Below are 23,689 nucleotides of genomic sequence, written 5' to 3'. Positions count from 1 at the left end.
TGTTACGATTCTTTAATGCCCCATCAAAAAGCGTCGGCTAAAACCTGCTGTAAAATACTGACCAACTGCAAATGAAATTATTCGATGCCTGTTTAAGTCTCATCTTCAAATACCGATGATAGTTTTTTCTTGACATTTCTCACTGATACATTTATGCCTTAATATGTGGAAAAATGATTTATCAATAATAAAATATTATTACCACAATCAATATTAATTACCACTTAATATCAGGTGCATATCACAAAATAAGTATCATATATGGTTGTAACATTTTTCAATATCCAACAAAATCTTTTTCACTCTCTCTCTCTCTTTTCAGTTCGCTTATTTTAATCGAGTAATCCTTTTATTGCGTGTGTGAATAAATTCAGGGAATTCCTAGTGAATTATGATGAAGTAATCCTTTTTCATGTTTTAAAATCCAGGTAGTATCTGCCTTCAGTGGTGTAATTGAATAGTTTTTTTTCCAATTTTGGAGTGACGATAGATTTTGATTGGCCTATTTATCGAGGATGAAATTTGGCGTGAAAACTATTTTCCTGCTTAAGTCCCAAGTTGTGAGACCTAAGCTCTTCGTTGCATTTATGTTTCGTATTCCCTGGAAACGAGCAGAGATAAGACTCAAATAATATGGGATTTATCCACTGCACACGAGAGACGTAGTTACAAAACGTGAATAATAGCATAAGGACTCAGCGTGTGGACACTTCAAGCGTATGTCTCTGTATATGTCAAATTGTTTTCTCCTCTTCATTTAAGCACCGATTTTGAGGTTGTGAAATTGCTCTAGTTCAGTTGTGTGAATGTGGTTTGACCCTAGTGGTGGGGTCTACATTGGGAAATGTGAAGGTCGAACAGCTTTGGCACGTGTTGTGGAAAGGACGATCGAAATATGTGACCGAATGCATGGTGCTTGTTTGCTTCATGTTTTGAAATCCGTGAGATGAATGAGTTTTGTGTGATCCTCCGTGCCTTAGAAAGAGAGATTGGGTGCCCGTGTGTTTTGTGCTAATATAAACGACTGCACCAAATTCTGTAAACCAGATGTGCTAAAACAGAATCGGCGAACCTCGAGGAAAGCCTGCGATAACCTATTTTTCCTTACCTTCCCTTACACCTCTTCTCTCAAATATCTTCACTCGGGTGGATGAAAGATATTTCCCTTACCCTTGCCTCATCGTATCTCCCGGTAGAACGGTTTCCATAGATTTATTGCGGGAGATCAGTTGTCAATTTGGCCATTTACTTTTTAGTGGCACCTTCAGTTGTACCTAATTCGATAAAATAGTTGACATCAATGAAGCTCTGGGTTTTTTAATTATTGGATACATTTTCTCTGAGTGAAGGTGTCACATTTTTTCCACCGTTGTGTTTTTATGTTTTTGAATCCCCGCCCTAGAATTACTGTCCCCCACCCCACGCGGAATCCATTTCACAATTTAGAATGAGTGTCATAGATTATCAGTCGATTCCCGGTTACATCCAGGCCTTCCCGGGAGTTCACACAAATCCGGATTCTTTTTTTTTTATAAAACCGAAATTCTGTTTTCCATTTAGTAACAGTTTTCTTTAGCTTTTTTATGCCTGGGAAATTTCTTTTTAATTATCCGGATTTTGTCCCCGGGAACGCTTCATAATTCTGAGTCAGAAAAAAAACACTGGGCACTGAACGGGAAACGGCATTGACTGGTCCTTTATTCTTTTGTTTTCGGTCGATGACAAGGTGAGGAGTTGAGAGAAAAATTGAAATGAGAAAATAAAGCGGTTGGCTCTTCCAATCTTGACTCTTTTAACTGTCCCTCTCTCATCCCTTACCTACCCTACCGACTCTTTTCTCTGGACTCACACGAAAAACCCATCCTTCCTTCCTCCACTGTCTCTCTCTTCTCTAAATCTGTTCTATCGGCCCGCACTCCCACTGCCCCCTCGCCACGCCCCCTCTCTCCGCTCCTTCGCAGGCTTCCCCGGCTACGGTTACTTCCCTAACCCGAACGCGGCAGCCGCCGCCGCCGCCGCTGCAGCCGCGGCCGCCGCAGCCGCCGGCAACTCGGCGGCCGGGGTCGAAGCGGTGCGGGTCCCCATGGGTGGGTGCGACCCCAACAATATGGGAGGAGGAGGAGGAAGTGGTGGTGCTGGTGCGGAAGGGGGCTTATTGGGTTTGGCTCACTTGACCTCCAACGGGATCGGGAGTGGTGGCGAAGGAGCGGGCAACAGCGGAGGATTCGAAGGAGGTGGGGTCGGGCCACCCCAGCACCATCTTCAGCAACGCCTACAGCAACATCACCAGCAGCAACATTCCGGCACCACGTATTACGACTACTCCGCGGCCGTGGCGGCGGCCCAGCACCAGGCCTCGCGCGGTGGGGATCACCACCTGCACCAGCAGCGACACCAGCAACCCAACCCCCACCAACAACATCACCACCAACACCAAAACCACCATCACCAACCCAACACCCTCCAACAGGACCCGGCGGCGGCGGCCGCGGCTCACGCAGCAGCGGCGGCCGCCGCCCAGGCCGTCGCCGCTTACCACCACAACTCTCGAGCCAATCCCGGTTCCCAGAGTAAGGGAGGGACGTTCGTTTTCCGTTGTGTGGCTGTATATTATTTAGGACGCGTGTGACTGTGAATGCTTGTTGCTAGGGAAGGGATGAGAGATTGATGTAGGAGAGAATGTACTCCCGTAATGAATGACCGCTGCATTCGTTTATTAAAGGTCTTCATGAAGCTGGAGGAGCAGAAAGAGTTTCTCTACAGTCACCCTGTCAAACAGCTTTGCGTGGTTATCGTAACTCGACCATAACACCATTGTGTGCGAGCCTCACCTTCATGAACAAGTCATTTTTAGATGTCTTGTTCTCTCTCTTATGGCTTCGCTCGGGTCTTCAAAATCAGGGGAGACTTATCATCTTTAAAGTTAGACGAACGATTTCGATGCCCAGATACAATAATGCCGTAGCTCTGGTTGATGAATTTTTTTGCCTATATCAGCGTAGTAGCTTTTTGAATATTGATCTTTAGACAATCAATTCCATCATCGTCTTCTATGAGTTGTTTTCGTTAGGAGAAGGTGGAATTGGTTTTCAGAACGTCACAATTTTACAAAATCACCCAGTTGACCAATTGAAAATTATTCATCTTGGTAAGCTCGTCAGAATCGAGATTTAAGCGTCTATTTTTGTTCTCTCTTTCTCTATCTCTCTCTCTCTGTCCTCCTCTGGCTTCTTGTCACTCCGTTGAGAATGAAGTTGCACCCAGTCTGCTCGACCTGTCCTCCTCGTACTGCCCATGTGAATTGTTCAGTCGTGAGAGATTTGCATCTTTTGAGCGACTCCCTCCCTCCCCCCTAGGGATAATCACACTTCCTGCCCTCCTGCTCGCCGCCCGTAACTGACTTTCCCGCTCTATGTGTGGCTCGTGCATGGATGCGTTGATGTAAAAGCTGTGGTCAATGGTTGGCCATATTGCGTGAATGTTACATGTGCTGGGTATGTTTGCTGCCGAGTGACTGAGGCACCATGTATATGCATAAGTATACATAGGACTTCTGGTGTGCGGAGTGGATGACTTGAGAGGCTTAATGTAGAATTGATGTTTTACACCGCTTAAAAAGGCCGACGATTGCGCTTGTTATATCCCATACCAGTGAGTTTACCTGCTCTAGACCTCGTTCATTAGCGCAAGTGGTGTGTTAGTACTTACATTAAGGCTGTGCTTCCCCTCCATGTGTATCCGTAGCAGCAATAGCATTTTTAACGTACTAGAGACTCCTTGAGGGCGCTGTGTGTATATCACGCTATTGCAGCTATGCGTATTCTCCGCTCTCAAAAATGAAGCTGTATGGAGCCGTATTTATTATTTGACCGCAGGATAGAGTGTAAATCTAAGTCTTTAAGCGTGCATCCATCTATCTTCCTTATAGGGGAAAACTATCACAGTAAATGTGTGTTGCAATAAATTGATACCACATAAATGTGTGTAACCTCTTATGTTATCAATGTAACTCAGGTGTGGGTTAAGATCACAAATGCGCGGTGTCCGTCTTCTCTTAAGCTGGAGCTTTCATCTCTCCTCCAGTGATTCTTTCCATCTCTTTCGTTCTAACTAACAAAAATATTATTTTCATATTTTTATACCATTTAAGTTTTTAACGAATGAAACATTGGGCATATAGGGATTCTCTGTCTAAAGTTTTTTGAATAATTCTTTTCAATTTTTGTAGTTTTTAGAGTCTTGAACTTTCCTAATATTTCCTCTCTTTCTCTCTCTTTACGCTTTCCGCTGGTAACGTGGAAACATCCTCTACGATGTCCACTTCACCATCAACAGTGGACATCACGAATGGCCAGCTGACTCCGAACAATAACACTCCGCTGCTTACCCAAGCACTGTCAGGTGAGAGCACTGCCCAACTAACCTTTCCACTTCTTGTTCCTTACTGTCTCTGTTCCTTCCATTTTTCGCCCATTACGTCGACGACTTTTCAATTTCCTGAACAATCGCTTGCCCGAATAATTATATGCCTGATAATTATTATATCTATGCTGATTTTTGTGATTAAAATACTGGAAAATTTATTGTTCGCAGAGGGAATCGTTCGATTTTTCAAGTGGTATTGTATGAATTTTTAAAGTTAGCCATGACCATATTCACAATATATCATTCGTGATTGTGGGATTTTCTTTTATACTCAGTTTTATTTTCCATCTACGATTCGGTAAAGATATGCGTAACTCCTGATAAAATGTATATCTAAGTAGTGTTTTAGACTCGTGACGCCATAAGTCGTAACTTAGGACAAAAATCATATGAATACGAAACCAGTGACGTAATAACGTTATGTACCAGCATTTACGTCCGTTTTATCGATGACTCTGCTCATTATGAAGATATATTTTTTCTTCCGTTCTTTTTGTTGGATAATTTTTCCTTTAGCGTAACTAACGGCAAAACTAACGTATAAAAATGCCTTTAAACTCCAACGGTTTTCATAAATTAACAATATCTTAGAGTTCGATTGTTAAAATTTTCGCGAACAAAAGAATTTTTTGGCTTATTTATTATTTATATTTGAATTATTTCCTGTACATCACACCCATCACCAAAAAAATATTATAAATGTGCCATAAATTGGGTTTTTAATTATTACAATAAATGTTAATTTTGGATATTCTGTAATTAATTGCCAAAACTCCTTATCCTCTAAGTTCCGATTATTGAACCAAATATATGCTTCAAGTAAGGTGACATTCTAATTAAACATGCCTGCTTATCTAGGTAAATGAAGCGATGTCCTAGGACTGTATCCAATTAAATGTGGACTAATATGTAGCTGTTGACCCAAAAATGGATTCAACTCTAATCGCCCTTTGATGACACCTCGTTATTTGATGTAATTAGGAGGTGATTATTCCCTATGCTTCTCGTTTATCAATAATTTAATCAGGAAGTAGCAAATGAAGCGTTATTAAATAATGCAATCCATTCTCGATTGGCACGATTATCTATTAGAATTGTTTATTTTGGATGAATACCTACCGTCCGCAATTTATGGTGATGAAAAGTAATTTCACAGATGTCAGAATGCATATGTCCTCTAATGATATGGGGAAGTGGTAATATCCATGTGATGCCGATAATACTGTTTGGAAACGGGATGCCATTGGGACAGATAAAATTAAAATTTCGTCAGATATTTATACGGTTAACTTAAATTTGTATCAGCAAAGATATTGAAGTTCAGTACTTGGAGATGCACTATGCTCTCTCCTCACCGTACTCCAAAAACGTAACCACCGTGCTCTAGTACAGAAAAATCACCACCGAAGAACCGAAAAACTGCATCTTTCCTTTTCAGTATTTTCGACGTGTTTAATTAGCTCCGTGGATGGACTCAAAATCAGAAGTAGAATCCTAGTTAACAATGAGGGTTGGTACAGCAGGCTATTTCAGAGGAGATATCCCCTTGAGGATGTTCCAAAATCGAATTGTACCCGGAGAAGATGAAACTTCATTTGTTTGCGTTAGTTTTTTCTTAATGCTCGGGAGAATGAACGTTGGGCATGCGGGCGAGTGGCAAACATCCCAAGAGTAACATCTCTTCGGAGAGGAGCAGTTGGAAAGACGTTTCGTGGAGAAACGGCGGAAAATAAGGAAAGGGCCCGGGAAAGGAGAGTGGTGGATTTGACTTTCGGCGAGACTTTTACCGGCGGCGCTAATGAACGGTCGAGGAAAGAACGAACGCAGGGCGCGGCATTTTCAAGATGCGAGCATGTGAGGACGAGGATAGGAAGAGGGAAGACAGAAGGGAAATGAAGCGGCGGTTTTCCTTTTCGGAGAACATTCGACCCTCGGGGGCAGTTCACTTTTTTTCCTCCGTGAAATGCGGTCTAAAACCACGCGGAAGTATTTACGAAGCGGGTTGCATCCTTCTCGGTATATACTATACAAAAATTTCTTTTGATAGGGGCGTGTGTTGTGGATTGGGCGTAAACTTAAAACCCTATCCTCGGCAGAGGAGGAACTCCTTCCTCCCACCCTTTCGCCGAACTCCCACCCCTTTTGCCCACCTCATTTTCACTCACACTCCCGCTGGCCCTCAATTTACGAGCCCTCATTGGCGTACGGAGCGCACGGGAGGAGGGTTATGGGCGCGGGGTGAGAAGGGAGGGGGGGGGGGCTGGAAATAGATTTTCAGCTGCAGCCATTACTTCACCCACGGTTATTTTTATATCACCAGTGACGCTCGATTAAACCCCAGGTCGAATATATACGCGCCACCATTACGGTGCAGTTCACGGAGGAAATTTGTGGCGCGTTAACTGCATCATGCACTTGCCATAAATGATACGGCCGGAGAGATGTGGCGGGGGGGGGAGGAGGGGAAGAAAACACGGAAAAATCGTCATATAAACTTCGAGGCCGCGGGAAGTGGGAATTTTACGGATCTTTGGGGAACTTTGGAGTGGATGGTAGGAAAGAAATCACCCCCTCCATCAGTTCGCTGCAACATAAGCATGCTTACATTCTCAGCTGCAGGCAGTGGCGTAGCGATGGGGACACCTCCTTCACCCGAAGTATAAAAACACAATTACTTTGCTTCACAAATGAAAACAAAATATTGAAAAATCATGAATTTACCAAATATTTCTATGAAACATGGAGTTTTTTCGATTATGAAAATTGTTGAGATTAGTTTAAAACCCTCTACTTAGTATCCTGTTTTTAAATAAATTTCTCCCCCCTGGTTTTGGACCCCCCCACGGACGAAATTCATGGCTACTCCACTGACTGCAGGCCGCGTTTTGCCCGGCTGTATTATCGGTACATATTTAATCAATTCCCAACACAAGCAGAAATATCTATCCATGTTCCCCTGGCGGAAATAGTTTTCGGTTATTACACTCGGAGGTTACTCTTTGCGGAGTAATGCCCTGCGGCGTCTCAGGGCCATAAATTGAAATTAACTTGTACATTGCATGCAAATTCCGCATGTTCTTCCCAATGTTTTGGTTAAATTGACATTTATAAATGTTAATTGAGATGACGAGGGCACCGTTCCTCCAAAAAGTTATGTATATTTGGAAGGCCGCGGTGTGGTGCATGGATTAAATTTTATATATTCATACCGAGTGGTCATGGTCTGCTGTAATTGAATGATGGTCCCCAGTGCATCGAGTAGTTTTCAATTATTTGATCAATTTGAGGGTAAATCTTTAATGCATGCGCGTGCTAAAACTTTGTTATGATCGATCTAGCCATGCAAATTACCGCACTGCGTCATTACCCGGTTTAAGGTTTCATGACTCGAAATACTCAGGGTTAGTGGGTTCCGTTATTTGTGGAGGCAATCGACTTAAGGTCATTTAATCCCGGATGCAATGGTTGGGGTAGAGAAGGGAAAGGTCGCACTGAGTGTAGGTTGAGAAAGGATACAATATGGCGTTGTACTTAGCCTACGTATGATGGAGTTCTGTAAGGAAATCACATTTCAATGCTCTGACTGAGAGTTGTTTTGTCACTAATGTCATTCTATTTTTGATACACTATTGTAAATAGGTGTTTTGATAATCTTCTCAGTGAGTTGAGCTACTATTTAGATTTATAGGCACATATTGCCAAGACGGAAGCTGTTAATTCAGCCATTCCTACCAAACTGATTTTCTTTTGTAAAAATTAGAGAATGAAATGCAATTTTATTATTTTTTGTTGTAAAGTGGTCAAGGCATTGATGCTAATTCAGCACCATGTGATTGTTAACCAAATGTAAGTGAAATTCGTGTACATCTCGGATTCCTTAATTTTACTTTCCAGTTGATGATATAGTCCATATTGCGGTTCGTTTTATTTGGTATCATAATCTCCCTTGAAGAATTCTTCCCTGCTGCGCATAATGTCCATTGCATCCTTTACTTGCCCTGAATGAACCCACACCGGTTTATATGTTATTACTGTATTTTCTTTGCTAATTGTTATGTTTTTTATTAGTGTATACTGTTATTTTATGCAGAACTTCTAGCATTTAGAATTGAGAAAAATTCATCGCAATGTTTTTTTGAACTCCTCCGAAGTCTTTCGCAACTTCACTAGAAGCGCGAATATTTAACAGAAAAACATTTTCTATTTGGGGGGATGTGTTTGAACCGTTTGACACTTACTACACACGATTACTGCACGTAACAAAGGAGACATGCGATAAAAGCGTGATGGGCATTCATAATGCTTCCGTCCAGAAATGTCAAATGCTTCCACTAGAGTCATACTAGACCCTCATACATATAATGCGCTTTTCATTTGAACTCTCAAGTTATGGAGTCATGGCATCCATGTCGGGCATTGGTGTACTAAGAAGGCAAATGATTTCTCCGCAGTAAAATTCTCGCATCGTAATTTATGATATAATGGTCGAAATGATTCAATATTGAGACTAACCTACTTTCCTCTTCTTTTTCTCTTTTATTCCCCTGCCAACTGCCGATCCTCCTCCAATCCCACCCGCTTCAGTGATGAGCAACTACGCGCCTCCTCCTCCCCCGCCCCCTCATCCCCACCACCAGGGATTCCCGGCGGTGGGCGCGTCGGCGGCGGCGGCCGCGGCCGCTGCAGCCGCCGCGGCGGCAGCTAGCTCCCGAGGATTCGTGCCCAACGCGGGCTCGCCCGGCCCCATGGACATGTACGGCGGAGCCGGAGGCGGTGGCACCGGGGGTGGTGGCACCGGTGGCGGCGGCGGCGGCAACCAGGGAGGAGTGACCGGAGCGGGAGCGGCGGAGGCGGCGGCGGCAGCGGCGGCGGCGGCGGGCGTGGGATACGTGCAGGCCGCATCCCCACAGCCCTCGGGCTTCCCAGCGATCGCCGTGAGTCGCGCACCGCTCGCCTACAGCCCAGTAAGTGTGACATTGAGTACTCTACCTGTTTGTTGTAGTGATACGGGCTACCCTTAATAGAAGGGTCGCCATGTTTGTGAATGTCGTCTGGTGTCAAGGCATGGCATTTTGTAATCACCTTTACGAGAATGCTTGATCGCCTTGCGGCGATTTATTCAGTGCCGGTTCATCCATAAGTCAAAATTAAGCAATTTCATGTAGGCTTCGGTGGTTTTTTTTCGATTGAAACGTGTTTGTTGCCTTATTTTCTCGTGATTAATTTTCAATCATTAGCTCCGAACCAATGAGATTTTGGGGGTGTTTCTATCTCCCCGATCGATTTGCGCCTTTCTTCTCTAGTAATTAGCGTGAGTAAAAATTGGAAATTTTAAATTTCTTGAGATCTAACCATGGAATTGATGAGCTGTAGCGTCATACCCAACAATTATTTGCACACGAAATCTAATCATATCCCCCCTACTGGCAAATAATTCTCCGTGCACACTTTCGATCGACTCCGTTTAAGAGTTCTGTTGGCTAAAAATGGCTGTCGTAAAATTTCGCAAATGACTTGATCGCTTGTTGTTTATTGCTAGACGTTGAAAGTCTATATATGATTTTACTGTCGAAACTTCAATCTTCCCGATATCTTGTGCTCAGTTCAGATGCAAGTCTGGAATTGTGTGGCGGAATTTTATGTCGGGAATTTTTTATACTGGAATAGGTGTGTGAAATTAGTAATTGAATCTTATAAATTTCCATCCAAGATTTTTATAAATCCCAGAATAAAAATAAGGTTTAACTTGCAAAATGAGATTTTCTGGATGCTGAAGATGAATTTAATCATCATGAAAGAAAACAATTCCTAATTTTCCATCTGTGAATTCCGACCCGAGTCTCAATGTATACGTATACTATGCAATCATCATAAAGGCCTTACCTCAAATTTGGGAGTCCTCTCTGGGGGGAAGCTCGATACAGAATTAGTCTGGTGAATGGTTTCGTTATCAAAAGGTGCATGTTTCGAATACAGGTCGAGATGATCTTTCTCGTTGTATTTCTTGTACGTCCAATACTACCTTTTAATGGCATGTAAAATCGAAACCTTGGTTTCTCATAAAACTTTGCTGAAAATTATTAATTTTTCTTCATCAGCATTCGTCAATCTAGTCCATCACTATTGCATAATATGTCGTTTTCTTTCGCCTATTTTGTAAAATTAATTAACCATGATACGTTCTTATGCTTTACTCCCAATTTCAAGTTCATCTCGCATGCTTATATTCCCTATTAATGTAGTGGCAGTCCTTAATGTTATGTCAGCTGAAGAAAGGTACCATCCTTATCATATATACGCATATCTCCGAAATTAAGGGAATAATTTTCCCCTTAAATGTAGAGCTTACCCTGAATCTTCTGAAAAACATTTTAATGGTGTGTTCTCATTGCCATTTTCTTTGAAAGTTTTTAAAAATTTTCTTGGTTTCATCGAAGGACAGCTTAAGAAGTCTTTTTAGTGGTTCGATGTGCTGGGAACAGGTATTACTGTCGTTTTATTCCCGCACTGGAAGGGTTTTGATGCCATTGTCAAGTCTAATGTATGCGAAAGCTCTGAAATCAATTACAGCTTTCATGCTACTAAAAATCTTCAAAATCTCAGTAATTATGGAGCATTTTGCTGTAGATTTCGCGGAGATAATTCGTATAAATTCAATTTGTTTCAGTACTGCACTAGAAGTGAGCTCGTTAAAACCCTTGCTAGCCCATTTTTTTAGCTAGCGCAATTCCACCCACTTCCCGCTCGTGAGAGAAACCTACATATTTCCTCCTTGTTACATTGCTAACTGTAGTGAGACACTTAGAGCCGCCGGCCGTTATCATAAAAGATGCTAGAAAAGCTATTCGGGAGCATACGGAATGCATGGGACCCATTTCGCCATCCGGCAGGGAGCGGGCGGTCAAAATTTCCTTCGGCAATATAACTTTCAAGACCAACTGTTACAGTCTTTTCAATTTCCTCTCAAGAGCCAATTTTCTCCTCGTACGTTTGCATATGGGAGCACGATGGAGGACAGGTTTAGCGAGGGAGGGTGGGCATATCGCCACTGTGCCGGCTACTGGGAAGAAGCTGCGAAGAGGTGGCGGGAAGAGAGATGAAAAAGAAAAAAATGTGAACCCTGGTGGGGTCGAATCCTGGGTCGGCACTTGAGGAAGACGGAAGAAAAAAGGGTGGGGACGCAGGCGTAAGAAACGTTGGTATCCAAAAAAAGGGGAGCGCATATAAAGGGTCAGGTCGGTGGAAAAAGGGGCTTTGTTCTTTTAATTTTATTATTATCATTTTCTTCGGCGAGGGGTTTTTTGCCAGGGATTCTCCGCGAGTTATACACACAATAAAGGTAAAGGGGAAAGCGCACTTGGCCGGGGTTTTGTTTTTCGCGTGGGTTTCTGGACAGGGTCGATGGGGGAGGAGTAGAATTTTCCCGTTTTTTTTATTATTATCCGCCCTACCACCTCTGCTAGCTTGTGTTCCGGTGTTACATGTTCTTTTCAGAGGATTTGGTTTCTTCATAAACACTCAGTCGGCGCCATTAAACCGTAAGTGGGATTTTCGATGGAAATTAGTATGTGATCCTTTATTTTTTTAATAGGCGCTTCCCCATCCCTACGAGATAAAATCCCCGGAATTTATCCTCGCGGGGCTTACGAAACGATGGTGCCGTTTGCTTCATCCCCCACACTCATCCTCCCAAAAACCTTGCTTCCGCTGTATCATATTCCCAAAGATAGGGTGTAATTCGATGAAAGTAACTGATTTTGCCTTAAAATTCAATTCAGTAATTTTTATTTTAAATGGTAATAATTTTGAGCGTATAACTATTTTTGGCATTTTACTAGTTTTTTTTTCCTGGGAATAAACAAAATTTCTTTAGCACTTTGCGAATTGACTTGGGGTACACGGACACGTAAGGCTATACAGAATAAACCCTATTCATTATCGATGTATGGATAAGTAAAATAGGCATTTTGAGCATCACATGCAGTGAGTTAAAATTTCGTTTTGGGAAGCGTCTTGGAATGGATTCTAGTGTATTAATCAACTCTGGATTTCTTCACAAATTATTTATGAAAGGTAATCGCTGAAGTTCTTGTGACTGTTACTTGGTTCTACCTAGTAGTGTCTACCACATAAGACGTCGCGTCTTGAGTTCGAGTCCCAGCTGAGAAGGTTGCCCCTATCCCGAGCATGGATGTTAGTGTAGCTTTTGTTTAGTTAAAAATGTCGGCCTAAAAGGCTAATGTTACTCTTTCCAGTGTGACAGCGATAAAAAATCGTAATTGGAACTCGAAGCTTATTGTAAAATTTCATAACCAACTTGTATAAAACATATTTACGTTTCATTAGCACCCCGTCCATATCTATTCCCTTCCCAGTCCGACTTAGTGTCCTTGTCCCCCATCACCCCAATGATCAGTTCGCGTAGGAATATATGAGTGGAGTGTGTACTGTCGTACATCGTCCCCTAGCGCTAGTTTAATGTGCAGGAGAGTGGAGGTCGAGAAAGTGGAATGAATATTTTTGCACGGTGGGCGTGGTCCTAAATGGTTGAATTCTCGGAGTATATAGGAAATAGTTTGGAAAAGCCGTAGGTGGTGGAAGAGCTGGAGGAAATATGGGATTGGATGAGCCTTATGGGGAACGAAGGGTAGCGGAATGAATATCGGCCGGTTTTTATTGAGAGCATAAGTTGTTCAAAGATTCCTACTTGCTCGTAAAAGGGTGGGCATCGTTTATGTGGGCGGCTATTCTTGGTTGGGAGATAACATTCTTTTTATGCGAGTATCCTTTTTTCCGTATTTTTTTCGTTTTAATCTCAGGAATACATAGGGAATCGTTCATTGCACCGGCGGGCAAGACTTTTATTAAAACCTGAGGTCGCATTTACTACCTACCAACTCTGCGATGTCTCTCTTTCTTCTTCCTTTCCTGGTTCCCTGTCCAAAGCTCTCCCGTAGGCAGATCGCTCGCCGGCGATATAGACGTAAAGGATTACTTTAGCGAGGATGACAGCGTAGGTGAGCTTATATCGTTACCCCGGAGCTCGGTACTTTTTTTCCTCGTGTTGCCCCACTGCCTCACGGAGCCGAATAGGTGAAGATGAAGTTTCATGCATGATATTTTAATATGACTACCCTACGGAGATGACTCAAGGGCTTCCGCGCCGTGCCTTGATATTGTGAATGGACGAGGTGAAATATATTGTTTCGTCCTCGAGTTTTGTTTTGTGTTCATTTTTTTCAACCCCACGTCCGCCGTATCAAATTTTTATTTAATCTCCTGACATTCGAGGTGATTTCGCTTTGCTTAGAGCAAGCGAAGCGGGCGTCGGCGATATATATTTTTGTATTTTCGCTACGTAAAGCTTAAATTGCCCGTGACCAATAACTTTTTGCGACTTTCTATGCTCTTATTTCCGTAATTTTTAAATCCTGCTTCCCAGATCTTAGGCTTATTGTCAATTCTTGCATGACACATATTCATTCTTAACTCTCTTTCCAAACGCCTGACTGGCAACGGATATTCGGGAAGAAAGCCGAAGTATTTAGCATTAAAATTGAGTAACAATTACTTGAAATTAATTACACTTTTTTGCACCAAACTGCTTTAATTTTCCGAGTGGCTTCTCCGTGCTCAGGTGCTAGTTTGGTCCCAGATGTACATTTTGGCCGACAATATTCAGTCATTATGGAAATGATTCATTGGAAATAATTCCATTGTAATTACCAAAATGTATAATGAGGCCTTTTCCAACTCTAAAAACGCTTTGCTCAGCGATCACCAATGTTGCCGGTATAATATTTTTTTCGGAATCTTCCTCGGCTTCTCTCGGCAGAAATTTACGTCGTTTAAATTTGTTCCTCCGTTTTCTGGAAATTAATGAGAGAAAAAGGACGCTTCCTATTTGAAAACGAACCGCGCAGCCAAGCGAATTCAGATTGGAACGGCGAAAAAAAAAAGAGAGAGAGATATGCGACCCTCTAAAAAAAATATATTTCGCGTGTCCTAATAACTAACCGAGGGGCATAAGAATTATTGAAAAATTTATCCGCTAAGAAAAACGCAATTAAAAATTATGTCATTCCTCTGGGAAAAAGCTGCTTGCTGGGAGGGAGGGAAAAAATATGAATGTGGCAGAATGCGAGGGAGGAAGCGAGATGGAATGAGAGGCGGGCTTAGTAGTACGAAAAGCGTCCAAAGGAAGACATGCAGGGCTTGAAACGAGGACGAGAGAAAAAGGAGCGGCCAAATTTTTCTACCATATATCTTTTCCTTCAAAAAACTATTATTCACGGTCGCATTTTCCTCTGCGTACTCCACACTGCTATGCTTTTTTCACTTTTTTTTAACTTTGTTTCTCTCTCTTTTCATCATATCTTTTTCCACTCAACTTTTTGGAGTTTCGTTCCTTCCCAACCCCAAATTTCTCCGTAATTTTTCCCCTATTTTCAATTTTTGACTCTGCTTAACGATTGCTGCTTTACTTTATGGAACTACGCAATGATAAATTAAATTTCTCACTGTATATTCCACTATAACGCTATGTTTCCGATCATATTTTTCAAAACCCCTCCTTGTTGAAGGAATAATACTGCAAGTACGATGTTCGGGAATAAAGCATTAAAGTAGAATGTGCAAAGTGAATCATCATTTCCTATTTCGACTCCGTATTTCAACTCTTATCTCCCTCTCTTCTTGTTCTATGTTTTAGCTTACTTATCACACATTATTATGTTTATTATCTGTCTCCTATGCTTAATTTTATTTATGCTATTTAATACACTATGGTTAATTGAATGGAAAGGATTTTCTGTATTCCCCTATTGCAGCGCTTTTAAGGCTACGAAATCCCTGGAGCTTTTAACCGATATTTATATTTTGATCAAGATTCTTTCGATAGAAGGTCGAGGATGGGACGTCACGAAGTTGGATGCCTTAAACGAGTTATTGTAACAAGTAAGACTTATCTGAAGCTAAATCTCAATTTTATTTTTTTGATCGGTTGTATTTTCTGGAGGTATACTCTTGATTTTCATCTAAATTACTGCGCACGGAATCGTATTTCTTTGAGAATCTTCCGAAATGATAAAAAAAAAAAAATTAAGAGAAAATTTTAATTTCACTCTCAAAATGGGAAGGGTGGGAGAAATAAATCTCATCTCCTTCCTTTTGAATTTTCATCGGTCCACCCGGAAGCGGTGGAAGGGTAGATGGCGATATGGCTCGGAGGCGATGCGTGTTTTCTGCTTTCTGAGCGAGGGAAGTGTGGCACGGGAAAGTTCAACGAGTTGCAGAAACGCTGGGGTGAAGTCGAGGGCGAAGCAGGCGAGGAAAGGAGGAAGTTTTTCCCAATAGTCTTCTTGACTTTCTTCTTCTCGACTAGCTCTCTCGAAGGGGAGGCGGTCGGAGCAAAGTGGGATGGGAAGGAATGAGGGAGAAGAGGGAGAGAGATAGAGAGAGTGGGATGAGGAAATGTGATGTTTGCGGGAATTTAATAATCGCGTTTCAATGCGCCCGATTCCCGGACACCCTCCTCCCTATAGTCAACTTCCCCCACGAGAGCCAGCACCGAAAATTCACCCCGTTTACACTCCTCTTCACTCCTCCTACGCGTAAGCCTCCCTCGTTCGTTACCACCTCGTTGGTCTCTTCCCCACCTACGCATCTTTCTCCACATTGCCCGTCAAGTTTGCATTCCATAAATACCGCGGGAACTCACTAAGCGGCCCCCGGTTACCGCTGTGCACGGCAGCGCAGGAAGGGAAACTCTCCTTGTCTGGTTTTGCCAAAAAATCGAGTGGAGGAGTATTTGGAGACGTCCCGTGCATTCGTAGCTTGTCTATCTTCGTTGAGAATTTTTGTTTAGTTTGCCGTATCTCGCATTAATATATAATAAAATATATTTTAATAATTATTAAAATAATTTCATTTTAATAATCGAAAATGAAGGATTTTTACGTCACATACTTTATAATGAATGAAGAAAATGGCGTGGAGTTATTTCGGACTGACATTTAAGGGTACTTTACTGCATGGTTCAATGGCACCGTTATCCGACCCATTATCCTTTGTTGATAGAAAAAAATGCGCAGCACTTGAGTAAAAATTATAGCTTTTTGATGATATTTTAAAATAATAGCAATACCGTAATTTATATTTTAAGCCCACCTAGAATGCGGCATTAATGCGTTTATATTATGGATATGCTTACCTGCACTGTGTTCAAGCATGTTGTGTGTTGTCCAAACTGTGTGTGGCGCTGGTTTTTCAAATGAAAATAGAGCGTACGCATGCTGATGGCATGTTTCCCTTATCACCATTTGCTCATTTTTACGTATTTTTTTGCTCCTTTTACGTTTCCGTTGTCAGATATAATGCACCTATTCCGATTTCGCATATTAATGTTTGAATTTCAAAGGCTTTGGAAGTGGTCATTAATGTAACAAAGAAAAATGTTATCTGTGCTTATAATATAAGTCATTCTAACGCTTATCTCATTGTTTCATGTTGCATCATCTTTGCATTATTGTTGAATGTAAATGATAACATCTCATTACTAACATAACCATAATTTAAGCAGATATTTTGAAAATTAAATTAACGTAAAGTAAATATAAGGAATTTAAATATCATGCTTCTCATACCTTCAACTTTTTTAACTCAGTGGTCTCTTTGAGCTAAATCTGAATTCAGTTCGACATGTTCAATGTCATGGCGAGGATTTTCGTATGGAATGACAAATTTCTAGTGAGTTCATCACCAATTTAGTGTGATTTCGGTCAATATAAAAAAACTAGGAAAACTGTTTTTTATTTGCTTCTATGATTTTATTATTCCAACCTGATATTATTTTTATCTTATTTCATTATTGAAGTTAACCTGTTATTATTTTTTTTTTATTTTTTTACTCGTGATGTTTTATGCCTGCACTGTGAAATGTAGTTACTTTTCAAAATACTCGTGCTTGAATTTATCGGTGAGCTCTACCGTCTTTGGACTGATCTGGGACGGTAGCCCACTGCCAATAATGTTCACGATTTCCATCATCAGTCGCCGCCTTTTCCGTCCACACCGCACATTCGATAAAAAGCACCAAAATTTAAACTGACGGACAAAATCTTCGACAGGAACACTTGTAAACATTTTCTTACGAGAGAAAGGAATCGGTGAAAAGACTTACTACGAGAATCCTCTGCCACGTCTTATTTGTAAAGCAAAAGATATTTGATAAATATCCCATTAAGCTTCATGAACGGGACATGTCGAACTTTTCCTAATATTTAAGGACCATAAAATTTTAATGAATTTATCTCAAAGATCAATCACTCTTTTGTTGTATTTGCCCATCGGCTTTGTGCCGAGTTTATGGCTGAATGAATTAATTAAAAGTCAAAGTTTTAAACTCATCTTCACTTTGATCATATGATTGTGTGATTGAAATCATTATTATTCATGAATTCATCTATCAAGCCATGCCAAAATTGGGCAAAGATTAAAATGGAATATATTTCAAATGGAAATGATGTCATACTTAATGAGAGGCATATTGATGAAATAAGCTGTTTTAAGTGAAATTGTTTGTATGTGTGTGGTTGTGATGTATATGTTAAGTTTTGATATCGCCTCGCCCGCTATCCGGGCGTTTGAAACCCAGTGGAATTGATCTGTAGACGACGCCACAGTCCGGGGACTGTCCCCCCTCTCCCCTCCTCTTCTTGCCGCAGGGGCCCCTCATCCCAGCGGCCTTCACCAACGGCTACCACTGAAGGAAGCCGCGTGACGTAGTCGCGAATCAGAGAGATGATGAGGATGATGAAGATGAAGAAGATGATGATGGCGAAAGGTGTCCACGAGAAAGGTGACGGAAGAGGATATTGCTGAGGATGGATGGAGTATCGGGATTATTGTTGTAATGGAGTGGAAGAGTGAAGAGGAGGGATTGATGAAGAAACGCCTTGGTCTTCGAGATAAAAATAAATGTACCCAAGGCATTCGATCTTAACGGATCGATGATGCAGAAGATGGCGATTCTAGAGTGATTTCCGAGGACCTTTTTTTTCCCTTGTGGGGTCCCCCTCCCCTGCGGGAAAGAGACTGCTGGCTAATATGGGGTGGGAGTGGCGTGTCTGTCTGTTTGTTTGTGTGTGTGTTGATGTTGTTTTAAGTTTTTAACGTGGCAAAGAAGAGAGGACCTTTGAGAGAGAAATCGATGATCTGATCGATTCCTTCTTGAAAAAGAAAATGTATACATATATAAATATGAATATATAATTATATGAGAAAAAAATATTTAGAAACTATTATACGAAGAATCTGTCCGCGGGTGCTGTGCGTCTTTTTATGGCTTTCGTCACTTGTTCATTGCTGTGGGAGTGTGTGGGTGTGGACTTCTGAAGGCGAGGCGATGGTGGTGAGAACCGAAAGGTGAGATAATGTTTGGGGAGAAATTCAACCCCACATTCATTTTTGTAGATGTTGTACATTTTCTGTCCCATGCCTTTCCATTTCTTAAAACGTCAAAAAACCTTATTTTTCCTCTAGCATTAATGTCATTTGCTTACTCGCTAATGGGCTCGTTTTGGATATTGAAAGAGTTTGAATTATAATGCAGAGGCCCGTATTGTTCTGTTTTGTGATCCGTCTTTTGCTTATCGAACCATTTGCGGCCGAAAATCGGCGGGTCTAACCCTTTCGCTGATAAGTTGGTGGCGTCACTAGCTCATGCCGAGCGGCTCATCTCGTTCTTTCTCACGATTCTCAAACTCGTGCATGCGTTTCACGCGTTTCGTCGTTATTATCTATCTATTGAGCGATTCTTTCCGTCAAGGATCGAGTCTCTCGGAGCGAGTCAATGAACTGGGACTCTAACGACGTCTCGAATGGACGAAAAGTTATCAGTAACTTTTTCGTTTCTTTCGTATTTAAGCTATGAAAAAATAGTTGAATATCGGTGACTCTTTTATCGCCGTCGCTTTTCCTTTCATACCGAATTATTTTGCTAAATGTTCATTTCGGTTATAAGTGAACGCCTTTATTTTCACACAGAGTTTGGTGTTTTACAAGATGGATAAGCTCACCTACAACTAATCCATTTGCGCGTTAATGCGCGCGCATTGATACCGGCTTAGCTGGTTTCAGTCTCTAAGATGGATTTTTGCGAAATGTCCATTCTTACAACATCTACTAAGTATTGAGGGATTTTCGTCGGAGTTTTCCAGGGGTCCCCTTTCATCCTGAACCAGGGCCAGTCGGGTGAAATACAAATTCAAAATCATCAATCCGATAGCTATTTCTCTCTTGATGGTTTTTAATGAACTAAATGAGCAGAAAGTGGAAAAAAGTATTTATATTATTTCGTTTAAATTTTATTTATGAAAAAGTAATGCTCAGCGATATCGCGTTGGCTGTGTAAACATTTATACTCGTAATACAATGCCAGGAACAATTTTAACGAAACGATAAATATAGGGTGGGTCGGCAATGACCCACCCTATATTTATTTAAATAAACTAATTAGAATTTTTTCATTTTTTTTCAAATAACTTAGGCTGGGTGTTAATGAAAGAAAATCACTTCAAAAGTATTTGTGAAAAGAAAATAATCTGGGAATTAATGGGTTAATGTTTTCAATGCGGGAACTGTGCACAGAGAGTACGAATGCAGATAGATTAGAAATCAATAAATACTTGGACCAAAAGTAAAATACGTGACTGTCAATGTGCTTATCGTTCCATCATTACGTACTGCTGCCGTATTGTGTCATTCCTCCCATGGTACTGAGAGCGTGTCATTAGCGTAGGCGGTGATATTTCTTGGTAATGTGAAACCATGGGCTTTTGTGATACGCGTCACTCAACGCCCACTCAAGTCGTCTACCACGACGATGAATTTCCCGATGTTGAAACGATAGGTTTCAATATTCAAGGTCGCACGTGGCCTTTATTCCCAGAAGTAAAGGTAAAATGGTGTTAGTCGTCTTTAACGATACGCCTTTTATTACCAGGCCTTTCTAGTCCTGCGTCTCCTTCTCTTGATATGATGTTGCCTCCAACAGTTCTTTCCGAGTGACACCAAGATGATTGTTGGCACGCGAACATGACGCGTGATGTTAGGGTTAAAATTTTGTAATGCATTAAAAAACTTCCACCGTCTATTTTTCTTAATTTGTTAGGATAGAGCTGGAAATACGTACGTAGATTAAGGTGTAAATGTTTGGATTTCCCGCATTAGCGTCAATCTTGCACGTGTTGTCCCCTCATCTCACATTCACGCCAACTTATTATTCACTAATAAATGAGTCTTATCGTCTCGTAAGCAGGGATGGCAAGTGAAACGAAACGAAAATGTTTCGTTTCGAACCGGAGTGAAACGAAAATACGAGGCCTGGGTTTAGTTTCGTTCCCGCACGAAATTAAAATCACTATGGAGTTTAATTTCGACCCGGGACGAGACTTTACTCCCGGGAACGAAACGAAATTAATCGAAAATCCACTGCTCATTGTTAAGTTTCGATCCCAGAATTTGGGTGGGGGAGGATGAGAGGGAATAATTTCGACGCATTACGTTTGACATGCGTGTAAAGAGGTTAAAACATTGAATTTAAAAATCGAATGGCAAGTTTGCGTTCACCGTTCTCCTGTTAGTGGTAAAAAAAATATGAGTGCCCCATGCATCTCATAGCGGTAGGACGGACCTCTGCTTCATTTAGCCATACTTCGTACTCGGTGTGTGGGTCGAAAACAAACTGTTCGAAGGTGAAGCACGTGGTCCCTCCGGTGCGAAACGTTATTTGCGTTTCGTTTCGTCCCAGAGTTTAAGGGCCGTATTCTTAGTGGACCCTACATATCCGTCCCTACATAACAAAAGGCCCCTACATGCGTTTCTCAGTCGACCCTACATAAGTGGTGGGGGGTAATTCCGTCGTGAAGTTCTCTGAGATGACGTAGATGATGGCGCAGTGCTAATTTTACACTCTGGTGGTGTAATGGAACTAACAATGAAACTAAGAAAAGACGACCGAAAATTTATGACCGAGCATATTGTTTGGTAGGGTGTAGGACTGGTTCAGCTACCCTACATCAAGTAGGGCCTGTTTAGTTCCAAAAACGGCCATATGTAGGGCTCGATGTGGCGTATGTAGGGCGAGATCGGTTTATGTAGGGGCTGATGACGTATCCAGGGTCGGTTGGCCCTACAGGGTCGACTAAGAATACGGCCCTAACTCACCGAATTTGAATTCCCTTTCGTTTCGTTTCTACATTTCGCTGCCGGGAACGAAGCTATTGAAATTTTACTGGTTTTGACTTTCGTTTCGCTGCACTTACTACCCTTGCCCGGAAGGGTGGATGAAAATATTTAATGAGAAAGAAATACCTATAGGTATTTCATATAGATCGTAGCTCGGGTCTTGCAGCATGAGGAACCATCCCAGGATCGTCCTTACTGCAGTTTGGCGTATACATTTCGCCGCATTTCCATCTCAGCGTGGAGTCTTTCAGACGGGTCACGAGTTCTGAGCGCGAGGTACGAGAGGGTGGATAGCGCAGGAAAGGGAACGCGGGCCTCGGTAGGAAAAAAATTAATGATTCGCTAAAATAAACGTATGCATGCATGTATTTATGTTTCGAAAGCAACTTAGAAAAAGGAGACGAAAAAAAAATACACTTATTGCGAGCTTTGCCGTGGTTATCTCTTCCTTGCTTCCATCCTACTTTTTTGTTGAATAGTTTTTCATTAAGACTACCGCCGTGGGAGCGCGGATTATTTCTCCTTGCGACCTCCATAGTCTCAAGAACAGGTTCACTTTTAAATTTTTTCAACCTTTTTTTTTTTCTTTTGAATGGAGCCTCAGTTTTCAGTCCCCCGGTGTGTCCACACTTTCCAGGGGAAACCGCGGGGAGGTTGGGCTAAGTGCGGTCGGAGGAAGTTTACGGGAGGTGAAGAGAGGATGTGCACCAGTATATGACTATAGAGTGGGGTACGTGTCAGGCTGTTTGGGTGGGCAAGTGAGTTTGGGAGGGGGGGGGAAATGAAGTTTCCAGGGGTGAGGGAGGGGGTGTAAGAGAGGAAGGACGCACTGAAGATGAAGAGTCGGCCACGTAATTGCTTCCACGGCGAGTGGGGATGATCCTTATTTTATTCACTCATTTTTTTTCGTGTTTTCAAGGGTGAAGCACGACGTAACACCCTCACATCTCTCTTTCTTCCTTTCCCTACCTTACCTCATGACCTCGCCCCCTCCCTCTCTCTCTCCCCCCCTCTCTTCTCCTCGAACCTCTCTCCCTTTCATTTTTCTCATGCCGTTCGTCTCTCCCTCAGCCATCTTCTAAATATAAACCCGCAGTCATTGAGCTCAGGGTGAGGTTCCATAGCGGCTCATTAAATTGCATGGGCTTCTTTTTCTCTCCGTTGGTCGGGTAGACGCGTCAAGTGCAAGTAGTAGCGAGCCCTCGGCGTCTTGTCCCCCGCTCTCACACAAGACTCCCTGGGCAGCGCGGTTCTTCCACAAGATAAGGATGTGAGAGAGAGAGAGAGAAAGGCCGGGGGATGAGGGCTCTTCCTTGCAAAATTCTCCAAAAGCAGGGGTTGCGTCCTTCGGAAGAAATAAATTTATAAGTAGGAGGGGAAAAAATGAGGGTGAAATGTCGATCCTTACTCAGGTTTTTTTGTTGAGCGTGACGAAATATAAAAAATATACTTTGCTTGAAACGTGTCCGGTAGCTTCGAGTCCAATGTTTGGTATCGTGCTGGGGAACTTGGCTGTCGATGTGCAAGGGCGGTCTTACATTCACCTTTCAATTGTTTGAGTATTGTTATGCATTTTCGTCATGTGGGTACCATTATAAAGCAAATGGGAAAAATAAACATTTGATTCCAGGAGAAATAATTGGCTTAATAAGATTGGCTTCTTCTTAAGGTTAAGTCAACCTAGGTTCCGAAGCGGTTAGGGAAAATCGGCATATATTTACATACCCTTCCCATGTACTCATTAGTGTTTATTTTCTTCTATCACTTCCCTTTATGAATGTCAAAACCTAGAACCTTTTCACACCTAGCTGTAAGTTATAATATTTTTTAATGCAGCTCATGGATCAGTTGGTATTTTATATATTTTCCATCTCATTGTTCAACCGTTCGATAATTATTTTGGCACTAAAATGGATTTGACTTTACACTAAAATGTACCTTTAAAAAATTAGCCTCTGCACTAAATTTTTCTTTATCGAGCAAATGTTGTACTTTTATCACTTCCATCAGTGCTATC

General features: G+C 41.9%; 1 protein-coding gene across 5 annotated transcripts in view; it reads left to right on the top strand.

The window, feature by feature from the left end:
* The window catches only part of LOC124167603 (RNA-binding protein Musashi homolog Rbp6), a 716,673-nt gene that overhangs the window by 676,909 nt on the left and 16,075 nt on the right, over positions 1–23,689 (top strand). For 3 of the 5 annotated variants that reach the window (XR_006866742.1, XR_006866740.1, XR_006866743.1), the window contains 3 exons: positions 4,336–4,401; positions 9,010–9,389; positions 18,096–18,849. Coding sequence is in view for 1 of the 5 variants with exons in the window: in XM_046545586.1 (XP_046401542.1) it covers positions 4,336–4,401; positions 9,010–9,389 (446 nt within the window). In the remaining 4 variants the exon portion in view is untranslated. The remainder of the gene's footprint in view (positions 1–4,335; positions 4,402–9,009; positions 9,390–18,095; positions 18,850–23,689) is intronic. The other 2 variants (XR_006866741.1, XM_046545586.1) reach the window with 2 other exon arrangements.

The sequence above is a fragment of the Ischnura elegans genome, chromosome 1 (assembly GCF_921293095.1).
Source record: "Ischnura elegans chromosome 1, ioIscEleg1.1, whole genome shotgun sequence".
Taxonomy (NCBI): domain Eukaryota; kingdom Metazoa; phylum Arthropoda; class Insecta; order Odonata; family Coenagrionidae; genus Ischnura; species Ischnura elegans.
The sequence above is the reverse complement of the archived record's forward strand: the minus strand, read 5'-3'. Positions and strand labels throughout refer to the sequence as shown.